Source organism: Orbicella franksi, chromosome 4, assembly GCF_964199315.1.
Source record: "Orbicella franksi chromosome 4, jaOrbFran1.1, whole genome shotgun sequence".
NCBI lineage: Eukaryota > Metazoa > Cnidaria > Anthozoa > Scleractinia > Merulinidae > Orbicella > Orbicella franksi.
In genome coordinates this window covers 4,994,825-5,005,269 of record NC_138148.1, presented here as the reverse complement: position 1 = coordinate 5,005,269, position 10,445 = coordinate 4,994,825, and the positions used below count along the sequence as shown (strand labels likewise).

Sequence of the window (10,445 nt, the reverse complement as noted above, 5' to 3'; positions counted from 1 at the left end):
ACAAATGTCCCCTAGAAATTTCGCAGCGACTGCACTAGCAGGCGCGGGTTACCTGATAAATAGTAGACAACATTTTTCTTTATTCCGCATACAGTTGTACACAATTCTGGCCGGCACTGGCGTCATCGAGTGAATTACAAATTGGGACTGTTTCAACTAAAACTTCACTTTGCAGGCCTAAAACTTTGACAACTAAGCTCGATTAACACGAGGACGTCAGTCAAAAAGGCCAAATTGAACGTGTTACCATTTCCCTTGGAATCAAAGCCCCACAACTGTTAGGACAAGATACTGGGAACTTGCTGCACTGTCCAATGTGATCTTGCAAGAGAAAAAGCAAATACGACATTTTAAGCCGAGTTTGTTTTGGTACAGCTACTGTTTCCCTTGTTTTTTCCAGCTGGATTCCTGAATATATTTGTATACTTCAATCTTTCGAAATGCAGCGAATGTAGATTTTCGCAGTTATCATAATGATATTCGTAATAATAACAAACAATATGCCTCAAGAGAATCACAAGCTCTTGTATTGCCTCAAAGCCAGTCAGCAGGTATGATCTTGGCAGACCATAACGACAATATGGCAGCAAAACATGATAGGAAATGGCTATGCAAAATGCAAAATAAAAATTATTTTCTCTGGCGACTAAGGGACTGAAAAAGTCGTAATTTTGTAGTTGTAAGAGATACCAGGAGACTGTAGTCTATTGATGATAGTTAAACACAACATGCTGCATAACCCTCTCGTAAAGATTGAAAATCACAATTATCGTTTTTTCATCAAATTAAATCATTTTACCTGCATCTTACACTCTGGGTGTGGCTCACTGCCAGTGATCACATTCAAGGATCCTCCACTGGCACATGGTGGTTACGTGTTCCTCGAGATCTCTTCTTTGCAAAGTCACACGACAGTTTTCGTTGGTACAGGAGACGAATTTGAAAAGACAAGGTGCCAGGTGAACCTATTTCACAAATAAAATATACCTACACTTCAACAATACAGTTCTGGTTTACTTTTAGACCAGAACATTCAGTCATCTAGAGTGAAACATTCACAGATTATTTACAAATAACTGGAGGAATGATGAAACAAAGCAAGAGTACTTATCAATAGTTCATGTTCTCATAGATATTTGCAAATGTTTTACTTGATCATGATATTAAGACTCCGTACAGACAGGTGTATTTAGGCTCTTTATTCAGCAATCTTGATTTATTCAAAATTAGACTATAAAGCCATCATGAGTGCAATCTCTTGTTTACCTCTTTACTTCTTAGTTCTCCAGTCCAGTCGCAACCTTTACTGGGACATTTGATGGCAAAAGAAAGAATGTTCCTTTCTGTTGCTTTGTCAGGGAAGACATCCTTAAAAAGAGTAAAAGTAACCACAAGGAATTCGAGCACTAAAGACATCTTAGTCCAAGTGACAACAGGCGACTTGGCGGAATGCTATGAAAGAGGAACAATTACATATCTTGCTTTATTAGAGCTACTGAGCTAGGAGACTAGAGGGAGTACGATAAATACCATTTGAACAATGAAAATACGGAAGCAATCAGTATAGCTTAGGTTCGCAGTTCTATGAAGTTTAAGAAGCTGAAACCAAAAGAATTGTCCACCTCCTCATGGAAATTACTGAGTCAAAAGCTTCACGTTCAAAGTAAATTGGTTATGTTTTCCCTCTAAATTTCGGTCTAATAACTCACTAATCTTATGTTTTATTGACACTGAACTTCTGAAAAACAAATTTATTTACCCGGTCTCGGTTCAGACCCTCTCTGTCGGCAGGACAAGTTAAAGGTTGGTCTTGAGCTCCCTGCCTGTTAGAAAATGTTGATAGAAAGGAGCAATGAGCTAAAGGCTTTGTAAGTAAAGAGAAAAGCCTGGAATTTAATACATAGTTCAACTTGGATCATTGAAAAACTTCGTTGAAATACTATACCTATAATACCTGCAGTGGTTTTACCTGAAATAGTGATTGTTGTCTCGCGATCAGTGTTGTATTCTAAGATGCAGGACGCTTGCTTTACACTCAGCATGAAAACTTAACTTTACTGCTGTGTAAAGCTGGCGTAAATTTCTAATTTCTAATTAACAAATTCTATGCTACCTTAATAGGTTCATAAAAGAAGTGCTTTACACAGTGCACTCACGTCTAAAGCTTCCTTAAAGAGACTCAAACTTTTCAGCGAACTTTAAGTTACTGCTTAAAGTTCTGCATATGTCAACTTTACACAGGGTAGCTTAAATGTTGGCTTTAAAGTCCTTTAAAGATGATTTCCAGTCGGTACTGCGCAGTCTCAGCAGCCAAATATTTATAAACACTGTTAGTTTCACTCGATGGAATGCGAATCGATGTTATTCCGGTTAGAAACCCTATACCTTATCTTTGAGGCATTTCAAAATCTTTTTCCAACAGCTTCATTGATTTTTACAGCTGCGAAGTTGTTGCATCAAGTGATATGAGAAAGAACAAAGCATAAAGCTTTAGTACCTCTTCCAGACCTGTATTTTGATTCGTTCTCTTATCCTGTAGCTCCTATTGCTTCAAGCGCTGGGGGCATTATTTAATTAATTTATCTATTGTTTACTGAGCTAATCGCAAACTCTGTTTGGAAAGCTACAGGCTTTCTCTAAAGCTTTGCATCATCCACAATGCGGTTGACATGAAACTTTGAATTTACTTCATGTAAGTAGTTGCGAAATATTTCATTTTGTGATGTCTTACATGAAGCAAAACTAAAAAGGTAAACAAACTCTTGAGAGTGCGCAGTACATACTGGAAATCATATTTAATAACATTTAAATTAAGCGTAAGGTTGGATAATCATTATAGTGGAGGATTAAACCAACTTTAATGTTCCGTAAATTTGTATTTTCATAGGTATACTGTGACGGAAAGAAAATAAACTACCAAAGTACTAAAACCTCTGTCTTAAACTTTTAAACACTTTCAAGCAGTCTACTTTAAATGGTCAAATTTTCTCATAAATGCTTACTAACGGAGTCATGTTTAAACACCAGATACCATTGTGAAAGAAGAAAAGTTAACAAAAGCAAATTGAGTTTTCAATTAACGCTCGATAAATTGTTATGAGTCAAGTAAATTAACCACTTTAAGACATTAACAATTTTAGCTTCCGCTTTCGGTTAAATTTTGGTTGTTAACGAAATCTTTCAGACAGAGAGAACTTAGTTGATCTTATTTAGGGATGGATGCTAAAAATAAGGAAAAAGCGTGGAGTAAGCTAAAGCCAGACATGATCTGAGCTTAATACGTTTGATCGAGCGCATCGAGCGAAAAACATTCGCATATATCAAACAGGTAAATGTCGATATCTAATCTCTTTTATGTCATATTTTTCAGCTGCATAGCCTACCTCTCTTCTGTTGATCAAATTTATATCGGCGCTTAAAACTGTAAGAGGTTCAATTATAATAAAGCTAGGGAAATAACAATAATATATAATATAATATAGCTGGGTAAATCCGGTTGCGATGCAAACATAACGAGAACAAGCAACTGAGACACGCGAACCCAAGCATTGAATTAAAAATAGTTTGATCCCTGTTTTCAATGTTTATATCCTAGTCTTTCTATGGACTCTTTCTTGTGCTTAAGCTTACGCTTGTGCCATGAGTGAAAAATAAACCTTGGGAAAGGCACTCAGATGTTGAAATAAATGACACTGTAGCCTTACAAGTAACAACGTAAATTACGCCGCACCTTCTAGAATGTTCCTCGGGGCATTCTTTACAAAACCCGTGACCGCAACTAGTCAAAACAGGCTCCTTAAGCAATAAATGACATATTAAACAGAGATTCTCATCTTCATCTGCACTCACAGAGTTCTCGTCGTAACCCGAAGGCAGCCGACTTCTTGGAGCTTCCGCCATGTTGTAAATTGAAAGCGAAAGCTTGTTGAAATCAAACTAAACCTTACGTAAATCATGCCCTTTAAAAGTCCTTATTAGTGCAATTGGGATTGTGTTACCGTCTCACGCAAGTTGTTTCGAAGTTGTTGCTCTTGCTGTCGCCTGATTTTACTCGACTAAGGAGAATCTTCGCTTTTCTGCATGGCTCGATTGTTCCAATTAATTTAGTTCGTACACTCTGCTGATCCCTCGCAATGGTCGAAAGTGGAGCCAGGAGGCTTATTCACGCCTCATTAAACTCACGGAAACCCTTGATTTATCTGCAGTAGTTTAAAAAATCAGCCCCCCCCCCCCCCCTTAAAAAAAGATATATTTTTTTAATCCAGGAACCATAATCGGGGACGGAGACCGTAAGTCTTGGGATCCGCGCGCACCTATGATATGGGACAATTTTTCTATTTTTAGAACAAATTGCGCCACCATAACGACATATATCCGCGCGGATCCACGCACATGGCGGGGGTTCTCGCGTGGATGTTGTCACGTTGCGTGATCAAATGGTGAGAGTTGCGAGATTCTCTTGCAGTTTTTTTTTTTTTTTCACAGCGATGGCAGGGAGTAAGGCAAGGAATAAGATCCAGGGCTCTTATATGTAGTTTTATGCTCTGAGCTGATGGAAAAGGTGAGTTTTTCAGGGTCGAGAGCAAGACTTCAATTTCGCGCTGTGAATGAATAATATCTGCTCGCGCTAGTTGAACGCGTAAGCTTTTGCGTTTGTTCTGCAAAGAAAAATTTTGAAAGAAAACTTTTTGCTCCGGTATCGAGTTAAGGTTACTTCAAACCTTCGCGGGGCTATATTGGTCGATTTTTTTTTTGGCCAAGAAAATTACTGTCCGCGAAGCACGAGTTTGCATATGTGAACGCTAGGGGTTCTGTTATTTCATTGGCTCGCGACTTTCAAGTTGACACATTCCTCTGTGAAAGCGTGATATGTTTATAAATCTTTAGAAGGCGAAAACTCGCACTCGTGTTTCGAGAGAATCCCTTCTCTTTAAATAAATTAATAGGGTATGTAGATTTGACGGTTTTCCGTGAAATTCGGCCAGAACATTCAGCGTGTCGGCGAATTCCTTTATTTTAAATACTTTCCTCGTGGCGGCCTTTAACATAACAGGTTACGCGAATTTTTCGATAGTCGAACTTGACAGATCTATAAAAAGATAACCAATAGAAATAAAAGAAAATGCTGACACGTTTTTGGAGATTGAAGCTTTGTGATTAACAATGCACAGTTATTTTGCATGAACGATCGCATTTGATACCCGATTAATTCGCTGGAACTTCAGTCGGTCATTTTGGAGTTGACGGCCTCTGCCGCCTTTGGAAAGCAAAATCCAAAACAAAACAATTTTATCGAATTTTACATTTTATAACCTTTCTGTTGATATATGGTTTGTGGGGGTTTCCTTGAAAACAGCACGCGTACGAATTTTTTTCTGGAGGACTCCCGCGAAGGTTTGAAGTTACATTAATTTGAGAGTTTTCCAAACAATGCTTAATCATAACCAAAACCTGTTTTTGATAGGTTATTATTGTTTCTGTTTGTTTGGCGAGTTTGCAAAAGTTTTTGGGTAGCTCATTTGCCTAGTTCAGCGCGTGCACTTTCGAGTCCAAGTCAGTGATTGTCAACAAATCTTGACAAAGATTTCTTTCGTTGTCTTTTGTGCTGAGATGTTGCAACAATTTTCACCAACGCCAAAAGGCTACCAACATCATGTGTGTTTCTTTAACATAGTGAAATTTTACACTGCGAAAATAAAATAGACAAGGAGTTTTGATAGCTCAACCAACAAAATCGAAATCGTTATTCGAGTCGATTAAAGGAAGCGCCATCGTAACTTTGCCGGTTATTTCTGCTGCATTCACATATTTTCAGCTAAGCTTTTAATATGTTCTCAAACATTTATCAACCGGCTTAAACATATTTAAAAACTAGAGATATTATCTCAGTTCGATGTACGTTTTCACACGAAAGTGCGGGAGTCCAATTTGTCATGTTTTACTGACTGTACAAAACACGCATCGGTGGGCGCTCTTATTCATCGACAACAGACAATTTGTTGGATTTTTACACGAACAAACTGAGCAGCACCTACAGACATAAACTTATTGTCATTTATTGGGCCTTGATGAAACATCAAGCGTTGCTTACAATTCAGGCGAAACTCAAACTTGCAATTATTATTAGTAGTAGTAGTCGTCGTCGTCGTCGTCGACGTCGTCGTCGTCGTCGACGTCGTCGTCGTCGTCGTCGTCGTCGTCGTCGTCGTCGTCGTCGTCGTCGTAGTCGTAGTCGTAGTCGTAGTCGTAGTAGTAGTAGTATTTTATTTTTTATTTTTTTTTTTTTCACTTTTCGGTCGCGATAGACTCTGGCGAAATCCTCGCAAGCGTGTGGCAAGAGGAGGGAAACTTTGAAGTAATAAAACACCGCTATATCCAAATATACCCCACTAGTTTTTTGCTGTGTTATGGAAAAGCTGTTAATCTTCAATATATGTGAAACTGTAGTTAGAGTGGAGTAATGTGGAGCTCTTGTAAAAGAAGCAGCGGAACATAACTTGGGCAGTGATATGAAGCGGGACATAACTAAATCCGACACTGTCTTACTTCATTAAAAATTGAAGCAGCTTACGACGAAAATACTGAAGTAAAATTCCAACAGACATGAACGTATTGAGTTTTGGGCCAAAAGCATCAAACATTCCGGGAATTTCGGACGCCATTTCCCTGCGCTACATCCGCAAAAATCCTCGCAGCATGTGCGCGCGTGTACTACACGTGATGACGCAATTTTTTCTAAAAATAGCAAAATTGTCCCATATCATGGGGACAGCCGCTTACAGCGCGCTTATAGCGCGCGCTTACAGTCTCCATACCCGATTATGGCTCTTGTTTAATCTTGTAGTAGCTTCAAGTAATTATCAATGGAAGGCAAAGTTTAAGAGCTGTGTTTTATACTCGCAAACTGAGACGAGAATCAATGTGCAGCCTCCACAATTAAGGACCAGACATTATTTATGGTCTGGGTTGGAGGAGGAAGGGAGCATCGGAGGATTTTGGGCTAGAGAAAGCAACATTTACCTGATCCTCACTTTAAATTTTATATTATTGAAGTGATCCCCCTCATAACTATTGATGAATTTCGTGATTCTCCCCAACCGCCCATCGCCATGTCTTTGCACATATTTACCTTGTACGATGGCCCACAAGGGACACGCTGCAAAGAAAAAAGAAACCCTTCAAACAAAAAAGAAATGCTGCAAACAAAAAAGAAACGCTGCAAGCAAAAAGCGAACGCTGTAAATAAAAAAAGTACGCTGCAAATAAAAAAACGAACGCTGCAAATAAAGAAAACAAATGTACGCTGCAAATAAAAAAGAACACATCATGCACGCGCACTCGGCCAAAGAGACTGGGCAAATTCGTCTCCAGACTCTCCAGAACCTAAGAAAGTTAGCTTTTCCCGGGTTTCCCGCGAATTTTGCTGTTCGCCATGTTTTGCTCGGGTTGTGACTCACGATTACTCTCTGCGGCGAAGTTTTGTCATGGTTGCGAGTTAACAACAGGAGTAAAAGATGACGATTCTTTGTGTGTTGCTGAAGTAGAAATGGAATCTTCAGAAAGAAAGCGATCGACACCAGAGCACTCCTCTCACCTTTGAAGAACACAAGTAGAGAAAGAAAAGAAAAGGAACAAAGCTCGATGTTTGTTAGTAGTAAGTCTGTGGAGAAAGCGAGAAAGGAAAACAGCGAGAGTGAAGTCGCCATACATGTCCGCCTTAAGAGAGAATGTCCCCGAAGACCACGTGAAATCACAAAACTGTGCCACATGCTTGAAAAATTGATTTCCCTCATCTTTCGCTCGGAGATTCCCCATTATGAGCTAAAAAACGTGGTATATTTGTTTTCCAGAAAATTTGCAAAACTGTACAGGATGCCAACCGTTACAAAATGGCGGACATTAGTGCGCCGAGCATCAACACAAGAACTTCGCTCCTGAAAAGTGCGAAAGCAAGTTCGCTTTTCTTCAATTCGGCTATTTCTGTGGCAGGTATTGGCAAATTATTTAAGCTGTAAACCAGGATTTTGTCAATTTTTTGAATTCACGGCGCTTGTTCAAAAATCACCAGTGAGTATTTTATGGTTTTAAAATCTAATTTCGGAGCATTTTTTCAATACACGTTTTTCCTAAGCGGTATAACTCCGAATCGTTTGAGATTAAAGTTGTGATTAGTGGAAATGTTCTTCTTTTCAAGGACATAAAGATTACTTTGGGGCTTTTAATTACTGCACGAAAAATGCTCACTCTATTTCGGGAAAATCGCTACCTCGAGGTGTAAAGAACTCCAAATAATCGAATAAGAGTCTGTTGTCGAACTAAACTTCCAAGCAAATCTTAGTTCTTAGCATCCTATTAAATAAAAAGTCAATATTGTAAGTTCACCATGTAAATCTAGTGGCTGCAGATGGAGTTTTATCACTATTTTCTCACCCAAACTGTTATCATCATGTTTTACCAAATGACACAGTAAACAAGCATACCGTACGGCTCTTGCACGAAACATCGTAGTTTTTTTTCAATTTCACCACAATTGAAATTCATACGGCTATAGTAATCAAGATAGCTTGACACTGCATGATAGAGAACGATGATTCAATTATTTATAGTTGCAGGTAAACAAATTTTGAAGCCCGAAGACGCGCGTTTAGCTGAGTCTTGTCCAAGATAATAGGTCGGTCATGTTTGTCACGCAATGAAACTACGTGCACAGGAAACCCAACAAAACCAGATTTATTTGTGGTAGTATGACTGCATCTACATGTAGTAGCTTGAAACTAAACCCCCTAGCTGAGATAGATACTAGATCTCTGGTCAAATTTCCTTTTTTGATAAGATTATGCGATTCCGTTCAATGTTATGTTGTCACATGTTTGAAAACATGATATAAACATCAATCAATTAAGTAAATAGTCTCGTTAAGTCATTAAATGTTTCACTGAGGCACTACTGGCGAGTGGCGTAAGACGTCAGATGATTAGTGTACAGTTCTTACCTCTGCTGACCGAAGCTTTAGATAGGGGCTCCTCCCAGGGGATGGAACTTAGAGGAAGAGAAAATAATACCCAACAGATTTCCGTGCGCAAACACCGTGCACACAGTATAAATGGTACCATCCGCCAAATAGCTACACCCGGTTCAATTTGATATCCCAGTCTAAACCAGATTCAATCGACGAAACCAACTCGGGAAAGCCGCTGGCTGCGACAGTCAGTGTCTGTTATTTCGTTGCCAGAAAAAAGTGCCGGCGCTATTTAAGCTAAGCCAAATAAAATCAGCGGTTTTTAGAAAGAAGAGAAAAAAAGAAAAGTAAATTGAAAGATAGAAAGGCAGAAAGGTAGAAAGAGAGAGACAGACAGACAAACAGAAGAAAAAAAAATTAACCTACGAGATTCTTGTGTCCTGGACTTTTTCAGTCTGTGGCTTAGGCCCTGTTTACAAGGAGAGAGGGTTGTCCTAGCAAACAGGTTACCCTAGCACTCGCACATGTCCTCATTTTTTCTTCGTCGTGCTTATAAGGCAGCCAGGGTTACCCGGGTAGGCGGGTTACCCTATCTGCGTGCCAGGATTACCCTGGTAAGTAGAAAGTTAACCCGCCTACCCGGGTTAACTTTCTACTTGTTTCCAGGCCCTATGAGTGTAACTGCGCATTAAGTTGTCCCGGATTGTAGGGTTATCCTCCCTGTGAAATTTTGCTTGTAAATCCGGGCTATCTTTTGCCATGCAGCTATGGCTAACCCGCTTGCTACGGTAATCCTCCCTCCTTGTAACCAGGCCCTTGAATGCCACCGCTGCGTTTTAGTTTAAGTAACAGCAAAACCATAAATTTGCAAAACTACGTAGACTTACCAGAGCCAACAGGAATAAATATGACCGCAAGTTTAAGAATGGTCTTTGATTCCACGGTGAGCCTTGCGGGATTTCCCATGGGCATGATCATCTTTGAACGTGAGTCGTCTACTCTCTTCGCATTCGGCAGCATAACGGCCCTTCGGAGATCAGGTAAGCAGCAGATAAATGACCTGTGGCCTGGCTGGTTTGTTAACGACAAAATATATGAAAAAAAAGAGCATGGAATATTCCACAATAATGCTAATGTTGGTGAAAGATGACCGCGGAAAAGCGGAAAAGTGTTTTCAGTCGACATGTTGTCACGTGTCAGATGAGAAACAGCCTTTGTTCTCAGTCTGCGTTTTGTACCTAGTCTGTAGTCTGCAGTCTGCAGTCTGCATTCTGTACTGACCGGTATAATACCGATTCGATTTTCTCCCAAAGCGTCATTTCATGCTTTGTTTATCCGGTACCAATCGAACTCTGCTCCAACAATGACGTACTGGTCATCTGGGGGCATAGCCGGTAGAAACTCTCGATTCACTTCCTCACATTTTCCCAAATTGTTTCCTTGCTTTTCCTTTGTCACCATTTTGAATTCTCAGGCGAGTTACTGC

The 10,445-nt window shown here is 39.6% G+C and overlaps 1 protein-coding gene across 1 annotated transcript; it reads right to left on the bottom strand.

Moving 5' to 3' along the window:
- Positions 1–246: 246 nt before the first annotated feature.
- On the bottom strand, positions 247–3,900 carry LOC145484290 (TNF receptor-associated factor 6-B-like). Its single transcript, XM_081462932.1, has 5 exons — positions 3,731–3,900; positions 1,760–1,823; positions 1,267–1,368; positions 800–965; positions 247–321 (listed from the first exon to the last, which is right to left on the bottom strand). Exons 1-4 carry the CDS (start codon positions 3,898–3,900, stop codon positions 825–827), a joined length of 477 nt encoding a protein of 158 aa, XP_081319058.1. The 3' UTR covers positions 247–321; positions 800–824.
- Positions 3,901–10,445: the final 6,545 nt, after the last annotated feature.

Coding starts and splice junctions, on each gene's coding strand:
- LOC145484290 (XM_081462932.1), bottom strand. CDS start 3,900: ATGGCGGAAGCTCCAAGAAGTCGGCTGCCTTCGGGTTACGACGAGAAC. Junction 1,369..1,759: donor AGGGTCTGAACCGAGACCGG/GTAAATAAATTT, acceptor ACTCTTTTTAAG/GATGTCTTCCCTGACAAAGC. Junction 966..1,266: donor GAGAACTAAGAAGTAAAGAG/GTAAACAAGAGA, acceptor TTTGTGAAATAG/GTTCACCTGGCACCTTGTCT.